The following is a 22,247-nucleotide window of genomic DNA, read 5'->3' on the forward strand; positions in this document are numbered from 1 at the left end:
AAAAAAGTTGCAATTAAGTCATTAAACTAATCTGGAAACAATTATTTCTACTGTTAATTGATTTCCTGTGGAATAAAAATTAAAGTTAATTTGCATTGGATAGCATTTAGAAATCAGTAACAGTCAAACTTTGCTCATAAAGGTACCTTAAATCTCTGCCAGCTGCTTGAAAGTGGTTAAAACATCCCTTAAATATAATTGTAAAACTAGAATTTTTTCCATTTTAGAGGTGCCCAGTTTATTTGCGCAGGAGATTAGTTTGTGATTCAAATCATATGCTAATAACTTATTAGCATAATAAATTAACAATGATAGTGTAGTGGGTTAATGCAATCCAGTAATTGTACCTTGTTTCCAGCAGAGCTGCTCTGTAGAAGAAATTAAGTCACTATGCTTGGAGCAACTGATGCTTTTATCCAATAAGAAGCTGCTCCAAATTATAGAAGGTAAGATGGTTGGCTAATCTCTATTTGCTGTCGTAAAATGAAATGTACTTTAAGTAAAAATAAGTTGCTGTAAGGATAAAGTGTTTTGTAAATGAAGAGTTATCAGTGTACACAAAAATCAGAATATTGTTCGAACTATTAATTTCCCAGTAATAGAGTTAGGCAGCATGGAAATGCCTCTTCAGCATTATCCTTGCTAGTCCTAGTTGCCCACATTTAGCCCATAACCCACTCTAAGCCCCTCCCCTCTATGTAGCTACCCAAATGTCTCTGTGAGGTCACCCCTCATTTTCCTGTGCTCCAGGAAATAGATCAGTGTGGTCAACCGCTCCTGATAACTCAGGCCCTCTGGTTCCGAAAGCACCTTCAGAAATCTCATTTGCTTTCTCTCCAGTTTGACACTATCTTTCCTATAATAGGGTGACCAAAACTTCAAATGCAGTCTCACCAACGACTTGTATAACTGCACCGTGATGTCCTTACTCATAAACTCAGTGCCCTGACTGATAAAGGCCTATATGCTAAATGCCTTCTTCACCACTGTGTCTACTTGCTTGACTGCTTGAAGTGATCTAGGCACTTGTACTCCCAAATCCCTCTGTTCTAGGTACGTGTCAGTGTCCTGCCATTCACTGTGTAATTTCTACCCTGGTTTGACTATCCAAACTGCATCTCCTCATGTTCTTCTAAATTGAAATCCATTTGCCACTCCTCTGCCAATGACCCTAACTGATCAAGATCTCCTTTCAATTCATTGTAACCTGCTTCACTATCAACAACACCCACTAATTTTATTATCATGAATAAGCTTGCTAATCATGCCATGTACATGGGGCGGCACAGTAGCCTAGTGGTTAGCGCAACGCTTTACAGTATCGACAACCTAGGTTCAGTTCCCACCACAGCCTGTAGGAGTTTGTACGTTCCCCATGTGACTGCATGGGTTTTCTCCAGGTGCTCCAGTTTCTTCCCACAATCCAAAGACGTACTAGTTGCTAGGATAATTGGTCATCGTAAATTGTCCCATGATAGGCTAAGATTAAATTGAGGGAATTGCTAGGTGGCATGGTTCAAAGGACTGGAAGGGTTTACTCTGCGCTGCATGTCAATAATTTAATTTCCTATTAATTTACATAAATAATGACTTATAGCAGTCTCAGTGCTGACCCTTGAGGCACCCTATTAGTCACAGTCCTTTAGTCAGAGAATTGACCTTCAGCCATCATCCTCTGCTTATCATTGAGTCAGTTCTGCATCCCATGCCACCTAATTTGCCATGCAGGACTTTGGCAAAGGCTTTGTGGAAGTTCACCATCCACTCCCCTACCTTCATCTATCCTGTTGGTCTTCAAAAAACTGAAAACAATTTGTCAGGCGTTACTTCCCAAATACAAAGCTATGGAGACTATTCTGAATCAGGCCTTTGCTATCCAGGTGATGATGGTATGTCTTGTTCCTTAGAATTTTGCAGTATTAACTTCAGAGCAACTGAAGCCAGGCTCGGTATAGTTTCCTAGACTGCTCTTTCCTAGACCCTTCTTGAGCAATGGAACGATATTAGTACTTTAGTACTAAAGTAATTGATATATAAAGTATTAGAGACATGAAAAAAGTACATATAATTAAGTTTTACAAATTAACTTGTCACATGCATATTGAAACATCAATTGAGTGTCATGGTTGCGACACTACTACAGGTCGGGGCATCAGTGTTCAGTGTTAATTTCCAGCATCATCTGTAAGGAGTTTGTACATTCTCCCCATGACCACGTGGGTTTCCTCCGGGTGCTCTGCTTTCCTCTTACAGTCATTGTGTGATTAAACTAGGGTTAAATTAGGTGTGATACACACAGCTCGTTGGACCAGAAGGGCCTGTTCTGAGCTGTATCACTTCAAAAAAAAATAATTAAATAAATATCAAAACATACAGTGAAATGCGTCGACCTACTGGTTAATAGGTTACTTCTTTGTAAATTGTTCTGTGATCAGGCTAAGGCTATGTTGGGGGTTGCTGGGCAGCATGGCTTGAAGGGCCAATTCTGTTCTGTACTGTATCTCAATAAATACATATGTTCCAAATATCTTCTGTGGACAGCCCGCCAAGTATCGCTATGCTTCTGGCATCAACATAACATGCCCACAATTTGCTAATGCCTACCAATCTGTTTGTTTTTAGAATGTGGGAGGGAACTGGAGCACTGGAAGGAACCCATGTGGTCACAGGGAGAGCGTACAAACCTTGCAGACAGCAGGAAGAATTGAACCCTAGTTGTTGGCACTGTAATGCTACTATGGAGAAGGAGAGCTAAAATTTTTATTTGCAATTTGTTTTAGGTGTATTCTAACAATAAATAGGCAGAGTGTCACATTTATAAAAGTAAGTGCACCAGCATCAGTAACTCAGCTCCTTTCAGATCTGTGATTGTCTTACATGACTTTAGAATATACGAACCTGCAAGAGACTGAATGCATATGGGACTGTTGATCATGGTTCACTATAATTTGAGTCAGGTCTCATTGTACCATCTGCTTTTGCATAGTTTTCTTGCATTGTACTTTTTTCATGTTACTGTAAAAGAAGCTATTGCTTTGTGACATTATCTTGGTTTGCTACTTTTTACCTGATAAATGCAGTACATACTTTATTATCTTGTATGTAGGTGGCAATATTGTTTTTCTTTACAGTACATTATGTAATCTTTTTTCCTCCAATGAGAAATTTATGTCAACTATACAAAATCCTTGAAGTATTGTTGCCTAGCTGGTAATCAAGCTTTTAAGAAACCACGATGACTTATACAGCTACTTGGTAATGTAGTGGAAATTGTCATAAGTTAATAAATAAATTTATTAAAAGTGTTGATATGTAAAATACTGTTGACAAACTTGCATTGTTTATGTGTCATCTTTATTGCATAAGAATGACTAAATTTGATAGAGGATGAACCTTGCTATTAAGTCTAATTTTATCTGAGTAAAACATCAGAAAGTCAAGTAATATACATACAAATATTAAATTTTATACAAGGTGATGACCTAGGATCATCGGATACTGAGGAGGAGGCTGTTGAGAACGATAGGTCCAAGAAGAAGTTGGAAGCAGAGAGCCAGTAAGTCCAGTTTTAAAATTTCAGTTTGCAATATCAGCCAGTTTCTGTAAAAGCCGTGTCTATAAAATTAATTCAAGTATATTTGTTTTGTGTCCTTTATGATTAAAAATACTGCCCTTTAACTCGTACAGAAAACAGGCGTAGCTAGCAAGGCAAACATCTGATACTTGTTACAGATTGTTTCTGAGAACTGGCTGTTGTAATCTTAATGGTGAAGTTAGTTGCACAAATCGATATCCAGCACTTTGAATGAATGGTAATGTGGTATTGAATCAAAGCAGTTATGTTCTCATCAGTTGCTTTCCCTCTTCTAAGCAGGTTGAAAGTATGTTGTTGAGGTGCTGCTGCAAAGTATTATGCAGGAGGAAAACATTTTATCCGATAAAGAAACTAGTGCTTTTCCAGTATTTTGATTAATGCAGTCGGCCCTCCTGATTGCGGGGGATTGGTTCTGGGACCCCGCCCCCCCCCAGCAGATACCAAAAAATGCAGATGCTCAAGTCCCTTGTTTAACCTGTCTCAGTGTGGGTGGACTTTAGAACCCGGCGGAGCTCCGGACCTGATTTAACCTGTCTCAGTGTGGGTGGACTTTAGGACCCAGTGGAGCTCCGGACCTTATTTAACCTGTCTCAGTGTGGGTGGAGTTTGGGACCCGGCAGAGCTCGGACCTTATTTAACCTGTCTCAGTGTGGGTGGACTTTAGAACCCGACGGAGCTCCGGACCTTATTTAACCTGTCTCAGTGTGGGTGGACTTTAGGACCCAGCGGAGCTCTGGGCCTTATTTAACCTGTCTCAGTGTGGGTGGACTTTAGAACCCGGCGGAGCTCCAGACCTTATTTAACCTGTCTCAGTGTGGGTGGACTTTAGGACCCAGCGGAGCTCCAGACCTTATTTAACCTGTCTCAGTGTGGGTGGACTTTAGGACCCAGCGGAGCTCTGGACCTTATTTAACCTGTCTCAGTGTGGGTGGACTTTAGGACCCAGCGGAGCTCTGGACCTTATTTAACCTGTCTCAGTGTGAGTGGACTTTAGAACCCGGCAGAGCTCTGGACCTTATTTAACCTGTCTCAGTGTGGGTGGACTTTAGAACCCGGCAGAGCTCTGGACCTTATTTAACCTGTCTCAGTGTGGGTGGACTTTGGGACCTGGTGGAGCTCCGGACCTTATTTAACCTGTCTCAGTGTGGGTGGACTTTGGGACCTGGCAGAGCTCCGGACTTTATTTAACCTGTCTCAGTATGGGTGGAGTTTGGGACCTGGCAGAGCTCCGGACCTTATTTAACCTGTCTCAGTGTGGGTGGAGTTTGGGACCCGGCAGAGCTCCGGACCTTATTTAACCTGTCTCAGTGTGGGTGGACTTTGGAACCCGGCAGAGCTCCGGACCTTATTTAACCTGTCTCAGTGTGGGTGGACTTTAGGACCCGGCAGAGCTCCGTACCTTATTTAACCTGTCTCAGTGTGGGTGGACTTTGGGACCTGGTGGAGCTCCGGACCTTATTTAACCTGTCTCAGTGTGGGTGGACTTTGGGACCTGGCAGAGCTCCGGACATTATTTAACCTGTCTCAGTGTGGGTGGACTTTGGGACCAGGCGGAGCTCAGACCCGCCGCCCGCGGCTGCTGCTGAACCCGCAGTATTTCTGTTCCGTTGACGGAAAACGATCACCATTGAAAATAAAGTGGAAATAATAGTGATCAGAAAGAGGTGAAATGTCATCTGTCCTTGGAAAAGTGTTAGGCTACGGTCAGTCAACAATCGGAACAATTTTAAAGGATAAAGTGAGAATAATGGAGCATGTGAAAGGCTCTGCCCCCAATGAATGCTACAATTATTACTAAGCAACACAGTGGTTTAATTATTGAAATACATACTTTTCTTAAGTGTTTTATTTGCATAGAAAGGTAAAATATATATGTACTATTTACTAAGACAAACGTTTGACTAACTGACGCTAAGTAATACCGAATGTACCTGTTCTGACTTATGTACAAATCCGACTCAAAGACGGACTCAGGAACGGAACTCACTCATAACCCGGGGACTGCCTGTACTTTAAATCATCTCTAGGTACTTATATTACCTAATACAATGTAAATGCTATGTAAATAGTTGTTATACTGTATTGTTTAGGGAATAATGACAAGAAAAAAAGTCTACGTGCTCAAACAATGAGTGCTGGAGAGAGAACTTCTGGCTTTTCCCGATCCGCAGTTGGTTGAATCCGCGCATGTGGAACCTGCGGATAACGAGGTCTGACTGTAACCTCTTCTTGGGTTTCCAGCCCGAGATCCCTGTACCCGGCTGGAAGCCCATTTTGTAAGATAATTATTCAAAAGGTTGCTAGAATGGCAGTTGAGCAGTTTGCTTTATTGTTATAATGTCAGTCCTGATGAGCGATTTTACAGCTAGCCCTATACAGGCAAGTGAACTGTATTCCAGCACACTGCTGATGTGCCTAGCAGTTGGTGAAAAGATATGGAAGGTCAGGAGGTCCGGCACTTGCAATGAAATACCTTGTTTCTGACTTGCTCTTGCAGCCACTATAGTTATGGCTCATCCAAGTTAAAGGTGCATGTACCGTAGATTCCGGACTACAGAGCGCACCTGATTAAAAGCCGCAGGCTCTAATTTTAGAAAGAAAATCAATTTTGTACTTGTACAAGCCGCACCGGATTTTAAGCCGCAGGTGTCCCACGTTGTAATATGAGATATTTACACAGAAAGATATTACACGTGAGGATTTTTTAACTTTTAATTAAATCCGTATGGTAACATAAACAAATACATATTGCAAATGCTTTTTTTCGAACCGTGCCTGTAACACGGCTACTTTTAAATATACATACGTATCGGTAACACACAAATTACGTTGCGTATACTTTTTTACTGAACAGTGCACGAACAACATTCCAATATCTCCTAACGACTGGTAAAAAAATATATACTGCAGCCTACCAGGAAAAGTTATTGATCGCCTTTAACTTAAAAGCTGCATCATATGCTTGCAGCGTTTTCCGTTTATCGCAAACCGGTATTTTCCCACAAGACGCGGCGAAACCGGATGTGACGTCATAGCATTCCGGGATGTAGTACAGAAAACAAATATACTTAAAACACTTCTAACTTTAACTAGAAAATACTAACAAATGAATTACTAAGCGAAAATATTATAAACTAAATAACTGCCATAAAGGCAGCACAATGCTTTTCTTCGAGTGTTTTCCATGTTGATGAGGGTGAGTACAAATGACTGATTTACAATAATTTAATTGTGAAAGTGCGCTTGATTTATCGTACAATTTCATTGGACCTCTGTGAACTACTCATCAATTTTATTGGTCTACTGTTACGAGGCAAAATGTTTTTGGCGGCATGAAAAAACACCATGCATTAGCCGCACCGTAGTAAAGGCCGCAGTGTTCAAAGCGTGGGGAAAAAAGTAGCGGCTTATAATCCGGAATCTACGGTAAATGAGTAATGTTAAAGAAAGCTTGTGAGGTTCTCTGTTAGTAATCTTGCCTGCCCATTTGTTGGCACAGGTGTGACTTACTGTTATCAACAAAGTCAGAATAATGTCCAAGTCATGTGCAGGCTTGCATGGACTGTGTTATCATCTGGAGAGTTGTAGATGCTCAATCATTGGCTATTCCAATTCCCAACCTTATGATGAAAGGTCATTTGATATCAAGACTCTCGCCTTTTGTCCATGTTTAGAACAAGCCTGTAATGGCTTCTCTAGCTGAGAACAGTTGAGACTATACATCAGGCAGCAGCTTATTGTTGAGTAAGTATTTGTCAACACTATGCATTTGACCATGGATATACAGGATGAATTATGTTTGTTCAGACTTCTGTGAAGAGGACCTTTTTGTTCTAAGTGTTTGATGGCTGCTGGTGTTGTTACTGAATTGCAGCAGTGCTATTAATGTGTCTAGTTTTGACAAAATAACTGCCATGGATGGTCCCAAGCACGGCTGCAAAAGGAGGAAGGTTGGGCATAGAGCTAGGAACCCTATCCCATAAAAGCCCGGTGCTACAGAAGTGCCAACGAAAGTTCCAAAGCCCTCATTCCTGGGAAAGGGAGAATACACCAAGTAGATGGGCTACACCTGGAAAAACTTGAAAGATTAACACAGGACAGAGGTTTCTGACGAACTGCTATCGGCTTAAGTGAAGGGCTTAAGAAGAAGAAGTTCTGCCAAAATATTGATACTGGTACACTCACCTATTCTTTTTAATCACTTGGAATCGATTAGGTGCATGTCAGGAAGAGGCTGTTTGCTTGGCACTTGTGATAGAAGATGGCATCTCCCATTTATTTTCTGCCAGCATTCTTGACTGCCTATATAGGTACTGTCTTTTGAACTGATCTATTCATTTAGAGAAATTACTATTTATTATGCTGCTACTAGACTTTAACATACAAATAGATCCATGTTAAAGGGTTGTATTTTGTTGAATACAGTTCAGAGCTGCTGGGCTAGTGAGTCACCAATACCGTGTTTATCTGTTCTGATACAGGTTTTCCAGTTTAGTAGTAATGTTGCATGACGTGACAAGGGATGTACTCAAGGCATGGATAGGACTTTGTTGTTTACAGTACTAAAGCTGATATAAAGAAGGTCATACCACTGACCAAATGGATTTGCTCGTAATTATAATCTAAAATGTATCTCTACTATTTTAATTGGATCTGAAGATACACATGTTACGTAGAGAAACTTTTCCATCACATATAAATAATACTTGATAATGCTACAGAAAGCCAGTAAGATCAGGTGAAAGTATATTTAAACTTTTATAATTATGACACCTGAAAACACATGGCTTTTCCCAAGATATAACAAATTACATGATTTAATTAGTTTTTTTAGACCAAAAGTTGCTATGAAGTAATCTCTCAATATTAATATATATAATTTTGCATTTAATCCTGAATTTAATGGGACTGTATTACAAGTACTATACTTACATTATTAAAACCAAAGTATAAATTGTATTTATTATCCATTCTTTTACAATGCAGTAGGTATGTTGGTACAAGATACTTAATTACCACAACTCTATCATAACGAATGGGAACTAGTTATTCCCCTGCTGTTATATATGTTTTCATCCAAAATATGGAATTTGGCATCAACAGATTTAGAAGGAACAAAATGCTTCATATTTGAACTTTTCAGTTCTTATGACGGTCTAGTTGAATCTAAAAGATACAATACTTCATAAATGGTGGAAACCAAGAAATACTGAATATCCCAAAACATCTAAGGTACTGAAATGGATGTAGAAAAGGCAAATGAAATGCTGGTACAGGTTGAGTACCCCTATCCGGAATGCTTGGGGCCAGAAGTGTTTCAGATTTTGGAACAAATGATGAGGTGGCTTGGGATCACTGTAATTTCTGACTGAATTTATGTGCAACTGGTAAGCAGTCTTTGTCTTGCTCATCACACATAGTACTTAACATTAAAATTATTACATACCAAGGTTTAAAGTAAATATATTATCAAAGTACATATATTTCACCATATATAACCCTGACATTTATTTTCCTGCAGGTGTACTCAGCAAATCTATAGAATAGTAACAATAACAGGATCAATGAAAGATCAGCTAGAGAGCAGAAGATGACAAACTGTGCAAATGCAAATATAAATAAATAACAATAATTTAAGATAACAAGAGGAAGAGTCCTTAAAGTGAGATTATTGGTTGTGGGAATATCTTAATGATGGGGCAAGTGAGTGCAGTTAGCGCCTTTTATTCAAGAATCTGATGGTCGAGGATAGTAACTGTTCTTTAACCTGGTTGTGTGAGTCCTGAGACTCTTGTACCTTCTAGCTGCTGGTGTAGTGAGAAGAGAGAATTGCCTGGGTGGTGTTGCTGCTTTCCTGTGACAGCATTTCATTTGATATGCTCAATGGTTACGAAGGCTTTACCTGTGAGGTACTAAGCCAAATCCAGTACCCTTTGAAGGATTTTCTGTTCAAAGGCAAAGGTGTTTCCATGCCAGGCTGTGCAGCAGCCAGTCAATACACTACTCACCTCTAGAAGTTGGTCAAAATTTTCCATTAATAAAATGAAAATGTAACATGTGCAGGGTAACAAAGACAGCACAGTAGCATCGCGAGAATAACTGATCAGCTGTTTTAACAACAAGAAACAATTGCAGGCTTTCAGTCACCACCTTCCATATTATGTGATTACAGTACCCTGTATTTTACTTTATTAGGTTTTATGTAATATATAAAAACAAACAGCATTGTAGACTTGTCCTGGTGTTAGATTTTTATCAGCAACTATCTTGGCAAACTCATCTATGAATTTCTCTGGTGTTTCATGATCAGCAGACACTTTAAAAATTTAATGCCATGATTTTTTCTTAAATTTCTGCAACCAGCCTTCTGAATATTCACAACTCCTTCAACTTTCAGTTTGTCGTGATAGATCTTTGCTTGTTTCATGATCAGCATAACGTTAAGCAGCGTATGTTCGCCTCGCTGACGAATCCACTTTTTCAATACACGATTAAGATTTTCATTTTCCATTTTATGCAGTGCTTTTCTATTTTTCATTAACTTCTGTTTATTACATATGTGAGGTCGCTGCTCAGAACTGTTGGGTGCGCAGAAACCTGCACATCACCTGGAAATCTTCCCAGTGCTTTGTGGAATTTTCCTTTTTTTTGTCAGTGCTCAAAAAGATTTTGGAGGCTTTCAGATTTTGAATTTTCAGATAAGGGGTACTCCACCTGTATTTCTATGTACGGGACTTGAAGAAAATGGAGTGAAGCCCTGTAACACATTGATTTAAGCATACCTATGTACTGGAGAAATTCTAACCAGTGCAGAGGTAGAATACAGTGTTCTGTGGGAACATAACATGGATTCAATAAGGTGACAGCTTCATTAAAATATTAGGAGATATAACACAAACTATTTTCATATGACATGAAGGAATCCTTTCAACCCTTCAAATCTTTCACAAGTCCTGTATGTGCATCACAGGGCATGTATGCAAGGATGTGAATTCCTTTAACACACACTAAAACACACACAATGATTAAAACACACTAGAGAAATTCTAGATAGTGCACAGGTTTGAATTCTAGCTGTGTAAACCAATGACTTTCTCTGTTGCAAAAGTAGAAGCCAATAGTGAAATTACTTACGTTAATAAGCTGCACCCTTGATTTTTGGAGCATTGTTATGGATTTGCAGAAAGGCCACATTTGCAATTCCAGAAGTGTAAGTCCTAGTAAATAATTTCAATCCATAGTAAGTGAATGAGTGAGATGTACTGTTTCATATTGCAAATATGAATATAGGAATTTATGCTAGAAATATAAAAGGCAATTTAATCTTTAAAAAGAATTAAAGCACAATCTCTGCACTCTGCTAACTAATTCTGACTATATAGCCCATTTTATTCTCAAGGCTGCATTTAGCTATTTTGCATCAGGTGTGGAGTGGCCCAAAGACACAGAAATAATAACTATTAACTAAATTGAGTAGATTATTAGTTAACTAGCTGATAAATACAACCTATTTGTAGGATAACAACTTTCAATAGTCATTTCCCAATTCCTTTGATCTGTACAGTACAAGTGCCAAATAAACTGCTTTACACATTTCCTTTTGCTTTAAACAATGAGAGAGAAAGCTTAAACAACAACACACACAAAATGCTGGTGGAACACAGCAGGCCAGGCAGCATCTATAAGGAGAAGCACTGTCAACGTTTCGGGCCAAGACCCTTCCTGTCGACGTTTCGGGCCAAGAGAGAAAGCTTAATTTATTTTCACATCTTTCAAAGTTTGAGGCACCCAATGCTATTTATTAGAAGCCTGCGTATTGCTGATAACTGTTGATGCAAATCTCCAAATAGTTTCCAGATTTTTTAGTTGCATCATTTTAAGTAAAACATAACAGGAAACTTCAGTTTTTCTTGTAAAGTTTACTTCCATAGCCTTAACTATGGACTATATTCCTGTTCCTGCAACCCCCCCCCCCACCCCCCACCTCTACTATATCTCTGGGATGTGGGGAGAATCTGGAGCACCTAGGAGGACCTCACAAGGAGAATGTGCAAACTCCTTATCAAGTTATATATAATTGATTAATTAGATCAGTGGTTTTCTGTCCTATCATCTACATAGTTATTGTAAATATTTACAATAATTAAATTGTAAACCTTTGATGTCTTTATAAAATTTGGTTTCTAGCATATGATACTTAATCCCAACATAAATCCTGGTGAGAGGATCCTTCTTGGCTGCCTTAACTTTTTAAGAGTTTCTTATGTCATTTTCTACGCACCAAGTGGGCAACATAGTACCTTGGATCTTCTATCTTGCTTTACAAAACATATCTGTTTCAATTATTAAGTCCCCTATAAACTGCCCCAGTATGTTTCCTCCCAACTTCTTACTACAAAGTGCTGGTCGTAAGCATCCTGGTAATCCTTGCTTTCAGCTGTATTCATTTCGTAACAAGTAACATTGCCGTGACTGTACCTTTTGGATGAGATCAGTTTTTGATAGGAGAGTGATGAACTATGTGAAAGAAGATATGAGTACCGTAGATTTCGCACTACAGAGCGCACCTGATTAAAAGCCGCTGGCTCTAATTTTAGAAATAAAATCAATTTTGTACTTGTACAGGCCGCACCGGATTTTCGGCCGCAGGTGTCCCACATTGTAATATGAGATATTTACACAGAAAGATATTACACGTGAGGATTTTTTAACTTTTAATTAAATCCATATGGTAACATAAACAAATACATATTGCAAATGCTTTTTTTCGAACCATGCCTGTAACGCGGCTACTTTTAAATATACGTTGCGTATACTTTTTTACTGAACAACATTCCAATATCTCCTAACGACTGGTAAAAAATATATATACTGCAGCCTACCAGGAAAAGTTATTGATCGCCTTTAACTTAAAAGCAGCGTTCGCTCAGATCTAATGCCGCTCGCGTAATGCGCTCCCCCCCCTCCTTCCCGTTTATTGCAAACGGCATTTTTCCCACAAGACGCGGCGAAACCGGGTGTGACGTCATAGCATCCCGCGATGTAGTACAGAAAACAAATATAATTAAAACACTTCTAACTTAGAAATTACTAACAAATGAATTACTAAGCGAAAATATTATAAACTAAATAACTGCCATAAAGGCAGCACAATGCTTTTCTTCGAGTGTTTTCCATGTTGATGAGGGTGAGTACAAATGACTGATTTACAATAATTTAATTGTGAAAGTGCGCTTGATTTATCGTACAATTTCATTGGACCTCTGTGAACTACTCATCAATTTTATTGGTCTACTGTTACGAGGCAAAATGTTTTTGGCGGCATGAAAAAAAATCATGCATTAGCCGCACCGTAGTAAAGGCCGCAGTGTTCAAAGCTGTTCAAAATGTGGGAAAAAAGTAGCGGCTTATAATCCGACATCTACGGTACTGGTTCTTGATTTTTTTTTAGCTTACCTTCTTATTTCTTCTGTCTCGGCAGAGCCATTTATATTTTTTGAGGGACAGTTATTTGAAAGTTATTTTTGTAACAGTCGACTTACTATATTTTTGAAATTTTTATTGAAACTTTTAAAAGGTTGTAATAGGGTTTACATTTATTTATTCAAATGATGTGGTCTCTGCAGGCTGAGTCAGCATTTAATTGCCCACTCCTTAATGCTCTTCGGGTGATGGTCAGCTGTAGTCCTTGAGATGTGGGTATACCCACTTCACTGTTAGGGAGAGAATTCCAGGATTTTGATCCAATAGTGGCAAAGGAATGGTAAATGGTATGATAACAGAGTTTGAACTGATCTGTTGCTTGTAGGGTTTATTAGCTCGGTCAGTTGCATGCTGTTTATGTTGTTTGCCACACAAGTAGACCATTCCTGTAGCTTGAGCAGAATTGTTCCTTCATTCTGAGGTATGTCTGGTGCTGCTGCTGGCATTTCCTCCTGCACTCCTCACTAACCAGAGTTGATGTCTTGGTTTGTTGGTGATAATAGAGCAAGAGCTAAGTTTTGTTATGAGGTTGTAGATTGTGGTTAAGTGCAATTCTGCTGCTGCTTATGGGCTGACTGCTGGTGCCTAGTGCTGAGTTACTTGTTCTCTTGGCAGTGTTTCCATTTAACCTGGTGGTAGGGCCAAACTGCATAATGATGCTCACTTTTACTGTGAAGATGGGATTTTGTCTTTTTACGAACTTGGTGGTGGTACTCATATCAAGATTGTTGTGAACTTATCCATCTCAACAGAGGGATCAATGAGTATGTTTTGTTGTGATTTTGTATAACCAGGATATATTGTAGTTTCTTAACTTTATTAATGGATTATAAATGGACAAGGATCTGGCAAAGGAAGTACAACGCAGAAAAATGTGAAATGGTCAATTTTGGCATGAAACATAGAAATTGTTATCGGAATATTGAGACATTGCAGAGTTCTAAAATGCAGAGGGATCCGGATGTCCTAACACATGATTCACAAAAGGCTGAATGTGGCCACATTAAATAATTAGAAAAACCATAAAAATACTACGTTAATTACTAGAACAATAGAGTACAGAGGTAGAGGACTTGCTAATATAGGGCATTAGCAAGATTACATTTGGAGTACTTTTTCCATTACTGACTTCCTTAGTTGGAAAAGAATATCAATGCATGAGAAACTGTTTGGAAGATATTTACTGGACTATTCCCTGGAATGAGTGGGTTGCCTGTCAGATAAAGGATATACTGGGTATGTTTGTACCAGAACACGGAGAAAGGAATTCAGTAATACAAAAATCTGAAGGATCTCAACAGGACAGATCTGCAGGAGGTGCCTCAAATTGTAGAAGCTTATAAAATTAGAGCTCATTGCTTAAAGGTAAAGCTGTTGCCCCTTGAAGCAGATGAAGTAAATTTTTCCCCTCAAGCCATGAATCTTTGAAACTCTTCCTCAAAGAATGCTGGAAGCAAACTTCAACTATTTTTAAGGCAGAATTAGATATTTTTCATACACAGGGATGTTAGGGGGGGTGGAGGCTACAGCAGGAAGATGAGAATTCAGAGGTTATAAGCAGATCAGCCATGATCTTATTAGATGGCAGAGCAGACCTAAGGAGGTAATAGGCTGCTGTTGCTCCTAATATCTCAAATAATATGTCTACAATGGTGCAAATGTCACCAAGCTATGAATTTATTTTTGGCAATTCAAATGTGCAAGAAAACTGAATTCTTACCAGCATCACTAATACGTCAATTATATTAAAAATACATCAGTAACCTGCTTAAAAGACTATCAGACTTTAAAACAAGTTTAGGCATGGTAGTAATCCAACTAATTTAAGTGTATGAAGCATCTTGTTTTCAGCACAGTGCCAAAAATATGCAAAAGCAAATAACAACTGGAACACAATTTTTCAACGAAGCTTGGAAAGAAAGAAATTGCATTTACAATTTCACACCGATTCATCACATAGAAAAATAATAAGCGTGTCAAAGCAACAAACAAAAATAATTATTTGTGAGGATCCGTATTGGATACTGAAGAAATGTGTGACCACATCTTGCATAGTATTTATGTACAACAAAGTCAAAACTGATAGTTACATAAAGTCAGGTCATTTAAAAGGAATTCTGATGGTGTCCATGATTTCATTAAAGAATCAACCCAAATCTTACAAGGGAGAAATTTACCATGGAATCAAAGATAAAACTTTTTCTATTTTGTATGAAATGAGTAGCTCATCGAAATGTACAGTACATCCTTTTGTAGTCTTATTTTTTCTCTCTTCATAACTTATTGTAGTTTCCTTCCAAAATGTGTGTCATCAGTAATTTTAGCAGCTAGATTGCCAATGCTTTCCTCAGTATTTATATAAATTGTGAAATTTTGAGGCTCCGCCACTGAACTTTTGTCAGCATTTCTTTCCTCTCGCCGTTGGACACAATCCCCATTTATGCTTGCACTCTGGTGTTTGCCATGCAATCGTGCATCCTCACTGATATATTACCCTACCCTATGAGCTCTTATTTCCTGCAACACCCTTTGATATAACACCTTATCAAAATAAATCATAGCATTTGAAGCTGGATCACAAAAGGCTCCTCCATCAAAGTAATCATTTGGGGTGCATTTTTCCAGTATTATCATGCTTTAAAGTTCCTCTGAGTAGACATGCAATGCCAGAAGAAAATTATTCTAATTAGAACCAAGAGACTTGTCTATGCATTATACGTAGGAAATCTTAAATAATTTTGAAATCTCTTTATCGGTTACCCACCCCTGTTCTTTCCTCATCCCCATTCACCTTTTTATGTTCCAGAGAGAGAATTTATCAGTTTTCAAGATCTCCAAATAACCTTGCTTCTGTTTCTGAGCATCATTTCTTGTAGCTTTAATAACCTTTCTGGAAGTATTTAAGTGCGAATCAATACAAAAAAAAGTGCATCATTTGTGATACTGGGTTCTTTGCAATTCAGAGTAATTGCCGATCTAGATATAATAGTGGTTTAATAACTGCACTGCATCCAAAATACTGGTCCAAAGATATTGAGTTCAAAACATACAGCTTTGGGAATTTAAGGGCAGTTGATTAAATAAATCTGAAATAAAATGCCAGGGTCAGAAATCAGAATCAGGATTGAGTTTATTATCACTGACATGACAAAAAGTACTATACATTTAAAAAAAATTCTTATTTAGAGATGCAGTGTGGATTAGGCCCTTCGAGCCACTAACCCCTCCCCCCCCCCTCCAATTTAACACTAGCCTTATCATGGGATAATTTACAATGACCAATTAACCTACTAACTGGTACATCTTTGGTGTGGGAGGAAAGTGGAGCACCCAGTGGAAACCCTTGCATTCCACAGGGAGGACGTACAAACTCCTTACAGATGATGTTAGAATTGAATTCTGAACTCTGACACCCAGTGCTGTAGTAACATCACGCTAATTTCTGCACTACTGTAGCATCTCCAAACAAACTAATGATGGGTAGACAGATGGATAGAACAAAAGAGGAATGGCAAGGTAATACACATGGACCATTTAGAAACCTGATGGCAGAGGGGAAGAAGCTGTTTCTAAATTGAATTTGGTTCTTCAGACTCCTCTACCTCTTACCCCATGATAGGAATGGCAGATGGTAAGGATCCTTAATGATGGATGCTGACTTTTGTGATCCTGTGCATGAGGGCTCTCCATACCAGGTGAGGATGTAACCAATTTGAACACTCTCCGTGTACATCTGTTTTAAAAAAATAAAATAATTCTGGAATCTTAGGTGATATACCAAATCTCTTCAAACTCCTAATAAAGTATGGCCTCTGATGTGCTTTCTTCATGATTTTATCAACGAGTTGGGCTTAGGATAGACTTTCTGAGATGTTGATACCCAGGAGCTTGAAGCTGCTCACCCTTTCAACTTGACTGATGTGTGTTCTGCCAACTTCCCCTTCCTGACATCCACAATCTGTTCCGTGGCCTTGCAGATGTTAAATGCAAGGCTGTTGTGACAGCACTCATCCAGCCAATCTATCTTGCTCCTGTGTAGCACTTCATCGCCATCTCTGATTCTGCAACCAAAGTAGTGTTCTCAGCCAATGTATAGATGTCATTTGAGCTTTGCTTAGCTGCACAGTCATGAGTGTAGAGCAGTGGTTCCTAAACTTTTTTGGGTTATTGCTCCTTCAACTCCCAGACCACATGCCCAGCACCACTCTCTCCCTTTTCAGCCATTGTATAAAAACTAAAGAATTCTGATTTATGAATCACAGTGAAAGAAAATAAGAACTGCAAATTCAGAACAGTGACACATAGTTGCAAAAATTATTCAAATCTATTTAAAAGCTACAAATAAAGTTCATTCTTTAATAACAGTAAAAAAATTTATCAACAATTTTGGAGCATACACTTATTCACTACTTCATTGCTTTTCAAGAGACAGATGGGCTTGGTGCAGGGATAGCGGCTTCTCAACATCAGGCTGAATGTCACTCACAAGGAGTCTCAATTCCCCACTTTCAGTAAATTGCAGTCTGTTTTTTACTTTGAAAAAGTTGGGCAACTGCACTGAAACAGCACTCCACTAAATATGATGTTGGAAAGGCAATAAAGAACAGTTTGACCTTTTCCAACAGTGCAGGATAGTGTTCAGAGGTTTCTTCAACCAAAAGTCTTGATGTGATTTTGTGAACCTCGGCTTGCTATAAAAGTTATTTTGTAGCAAGATTAGTTTTTTTTTTCCCATCCTTCCTGTTTATTCCTTATTACAAGTGTTCAGGAATGGACCTGTACAAAAAGGACGGGTTACACTTGAATCCTAGGGGGACCAATATCCTAGCGGGAAGGCTTAATAGAGCTGTTAGGGAGGGTTTAAACTAATTTGGCAGGGGGATGGGAACCGTAATGATGGAGCGGAGGAGAGGGAAAACAGAAATAGATCTTTTATATATATATTTATTTATTAATTTTTTTGAAAATTACAAAGAATAAATGTAATGGTAAAATAGTGAAAGAGGAAAAAAAAACATTGACCCTCCCCCCCCCCCCCCCCCCCCCCTTAAACCCTTATCTAAAGAAAGAAAGAAGAGAAAGATTGCCTGGATATTGGAGGATCCCCACATGCTCCATGGAGTTCAAAATAATTTTAATTTTTACTTTTCCCAATTACTTTATAATTTTATCTTCAAAGGACCTATGTATTTAATCCTATCTTTTGTAGGTATGGGAGCCAAATTTTCAAAAATATATTCATTTCTTAGATTATATGTTATTTTTTCAAGTGGAATACAACTATATATTTCATTATTCCAACGATCCATAGTTAAATATAAGTCAGATTTCCAAGTAACTGCGATAACTTTTTTGGCTACTGCCAATGCAATTTTTATACATTTTTTCTGATACTTATTCAATTTAAGTTTCGGTATTGTCCCTTCAATGTCTCCTAATAAAAATAATATTGGACTATGTGGGAGTTGTACTCCAGTAATTTGTTCCAATAAAAGTCTTAGATTTATCCAAAATGATTGAATTTTAAAACAAGACCAAGTAGAATGTAAAAAAAGTACCAATTTCTTGATTACATCGAAAACATTGGTCAGACATATTTGAATTTAATCTATTTATTTTCTGTAGTGTTATATATAATCGATGTAAAAAATTATATTGTACTAATCTAAGTCGAACATTTATTGTATTTATCATACTATCAGAACATAATCTTGACCAGTTTTTTCCATCAATTTTAATATTCAAATCAGATTCCCATTTTTGTCTTGATTTATGAATTCCTGATTTAATTGTCTGTTTTAGAATCAAATTGTACACACAGGATGTAAATTTTTTAATTTTTTCCTTTTTGAATTAATATTTCTATTTCGCTAGGTTTTGGCATTAACATTGTTTGACCCAGCTTTTCTCGTAAATAAGCCTTTAATTGAAAATAACAGAAAAGAGTGTTGTTTGATATTTTATATTTATTTTTTAATTGATCAAACGACATCAATATACCTCCTTCAAAACAATCACCTATATATTTAATCCCCTTTTGGAACCAATTATGTAAAAGTTTATTATCCATTGTAAAAGGAATAAGCCTATTTTGAATTAAAGTTCTTTTTGCTAATAAAGATTTCTTTATCTCATCGTCCATATTTACCTTATTCCATAAATCAATCAAGTGTCTTAATATAGGAGATTCTTTTTTTTTCCCGTATCCATTTGGATTCCCATTTATATATAAAATCTTCTGGTATGTTTTCTCCTATCTTATCTAATTCTATTCTAATCCATGCCGGTTTTTCTTCATCAAAAAAAGACGCAATAAATCTAAGTTGATTTGCTTTATAATAATTCTTAAAATTTGGAAGTTGTAACCCTCCTAAATCAAATTTACATGTCAATTTTTCCAATGATATTCTTGACATCTTTCCAAAGAGATTTCCTTACATATTTATTCAGTTCTTGAAAGAACTTCTGAGGCAATTGTATTGGTAAAGTTTGGAATAAATATTGCAATCTTGGAAATATATTCATTTTTACAGCATTAACTCTACCTATTAATGTTATTGGTAACATCATCCATTTATCAAGATCCTCTTTTATTTTTTTTAATAATGGCAAATAATTTTGTTTATATAAATTTTTTACATCATTATCGACTCTTATACCTAAATATTTTATCCCATTTATTGGCCATCGAAATTGAGTTACTAATCGACATTGATTGTAATTTCCTTTGGTAAGGGGTAAAATTTCACTTTTATCCCAATTTACTTTATACGCTGATATTTTCCCATATTCTTCCAATCTAAAAGATAGTCTTTGCAAAGATTGCAATGGGTTTGTTAAATAAATCAAAACATCATCAGCAAAAAAATTAATCTTGTATTCTTCTTGATTAACTTTAAAGCCCACAATGTCTGAATCTGTTCTAATTAATTCAGCTAATGATTCTATTGCCAATACAAATAAAGCAGGTGATAATAGGCAGCCTTGTCTAGTTGACCTCATTAAGCAAAATGGTGTTGAAATCTGACCATTTGTAACTACTTTAGCTTGAGGATTAGTATTTAAGGTTTTAATCCATTTTATAAAAGATTTTCCTAACTCATATTTTTCCAATACCTTAAATAAAAAATCCCATTCCAATCTATCAAATGCTTTTTCTGCATCCAAAGCAACTGCCACACTCATTTCCTCTTTTTTTGTGCCAAATGAATTATACTAAGTAACCGGGTTATATTAATTGTTTTTAATAAAACCTGTTTGATCCATATGTATTAATTTTGGTAAATATTTAGATATTCTATTAGATAAAATTTTTGCTATTATTTTATAAACTGTATTCAACAAAGAAATAGGCCTGTATGATGTTGGTTTTAAAGGATTCTATCTTTTTTTGGCAATACAGTTATGATCGCTGTTGAAAAAGATTGTGGGAGTTTATGCATTCTTTCCACTTGATATATTAATTCCATAAAAGGAGGAATTAATAAATCTTTAAATTTTTTATAAAATTCAGGAGGAAAACCATCTTCTCCTGGGGATTTATTACTCTGAAGTGATCCTAAAGCTTCTTCAACCTCTTTTAATGTAAAGGGTATATCTAATCCTTTCTGTTCTTCCAAATTTAATTTTGGAAGGGTTATTTGTGATGAAAATTTATCTATCTCGGCAATCTTATTTTGTGATTTTGATTGATATAGTTCAGTATAAAATTTTTTTAAAGTTTCATTAATTTCTAAAGGTTTATAAGTAATCTTATTTGCACGTGTACTAATTGCATTTATTGTTTTAGAAGCTTGTTCTGTTTTCAGCTGCCAAGCAAGAATCTTATGTGATCTTTCACCTAATTAATAATATTTCTGTTTAGTTCTCATAATTACTTTTTCTGTATGATATGTCTGGAGTGTATTATATTGTAATTTTTTATTAACAAGTTGTCTTCGTTTTTCTTCTGTCATATATCTTTGAGATTCTTTTTCTAACTTTGTGATATCTTTTTCCAATTGATCTATTTCTGCCATGTATTCCTTCTTAATTTTAGATGTATAACTTATAATCTGACCCCTTAAATATGCTTTCATCGCTTCCATAATACAATTTTATCCTCAACTGAATGTGAATTTGTATCCAAAAAAATTGAATCTGTTTTTTCATAAAATCACAAAAATCTTGACATTTTAATAAAATTTAATTAAATCTCCATCTATAGATCGATTCCTCCTTATCTATCATTATCATTGTCATTATCAAGGGGGAATGATCTGACAGTATTCTTGCTTTATATTCCACACTTTTCACTCTATCCTGAATATTTTTTGATATAAAAAAAATCAATCCTTGAGTAAGTTTTATGTCTATTTGAATAAAATGAATAGTCTCTTTCTCTTCGATTAATTTTTCTCCATATATCAGTCAGGTTTAAATCTTTCATTAATGATAAAGTTAGCTTTATTACTTTTGATTTTGTAGCAACTTTAGTTGACCTATCCAAAACTGGATCTAAACAAAAATTAAAGTCTCCACCTATTAATATTTTATCATGTGCATCAGCCAAGTTCAAAAAAACTTCTTGTATGAATTTTGCATCATTTTTATTTGGTGCATAAATGTTCATAAGAGTCCATAATTCTGAAAAAATTTGACAATGTAGACAATGACGTATCTCCCCACAGAATCAATTACTACATTTTGTATTTTAATTGGTAAAGTTTTATTAAACAAAATTGCAACTCCTCTCGATTTTGAATTAAATGAAGCTGCAATGACATTTCCAACCCAATCTCTCTTTAAATTCTTATCTTCTGTTTCTGTTAAATGTGTTTCTTGTAGAAAAGCTATATCTCCTTTCATTTTCTTAATATATGTTAAAACTCTTTTTCTTTTCACAGGTCCATTAAGTCCATTGACATTAAAACTTAAAAAATTAAGTAAATTAATCATTCATAATACCTTGGGAAATCTCTTTAAAATTCTCCATGTTGCTATGTGTCTCTCCCCAACCATCCAGGCAAAAAAGAAGAAAAATAGAAGAAAGGTAACTAATATATAAGAAAAAAAAACAAAATACCCCCCCACTAATGTTGCGAATAAAAAGAAACACAACATAACCCCCCCCCCCCCATTTTACGGGTCATGGCAATCGCCATGATTGTACACGTGAAACTCGCAGCCA

The 22,247-nt window shown here is 36.8% G+C and overlaps 1 protein-coding gene across 1 annotated transcript in view; it reads left to right on the plus strand.

Moving 5' to 3' along the window:
- Nucleotides 1-22,247, plus strand: part of LOC140741961 (caspase activity and apoptosis inhibitor 1) — a 61,644-nt gene that overhangs the window by 7,459 nt on the left and 31,938 nt on the right. The window contains exons 3-4 of the mRNA XM_073072583.1: nt 362-446; nt 3,475-3,556. Coding sequence (XP_072928684.1) covers nt 362-446; nt 3,475-3,556 — 167 coding nt within the window. The remainder of the gene's footprint in view (nt 1-361; nt 447-3,474; nt 3,557-22,247) is intronic.

The sequence above is a fragment of the Hemitrygon akajei genome, chromosome 2 (genome assembly GCF_048418815.1).
Source record: "Hemitrygon akajei chromosome 2, sHemAka1.3, whole genome shotgun sequence".
Classification (NCBI taxonomy): Eukaryota; Metazoa; Chordata; class Chondrichthyes; order Myliobatiformes; family Dasyatidae; genus Hemitrygon; species Hemitrygon akajei.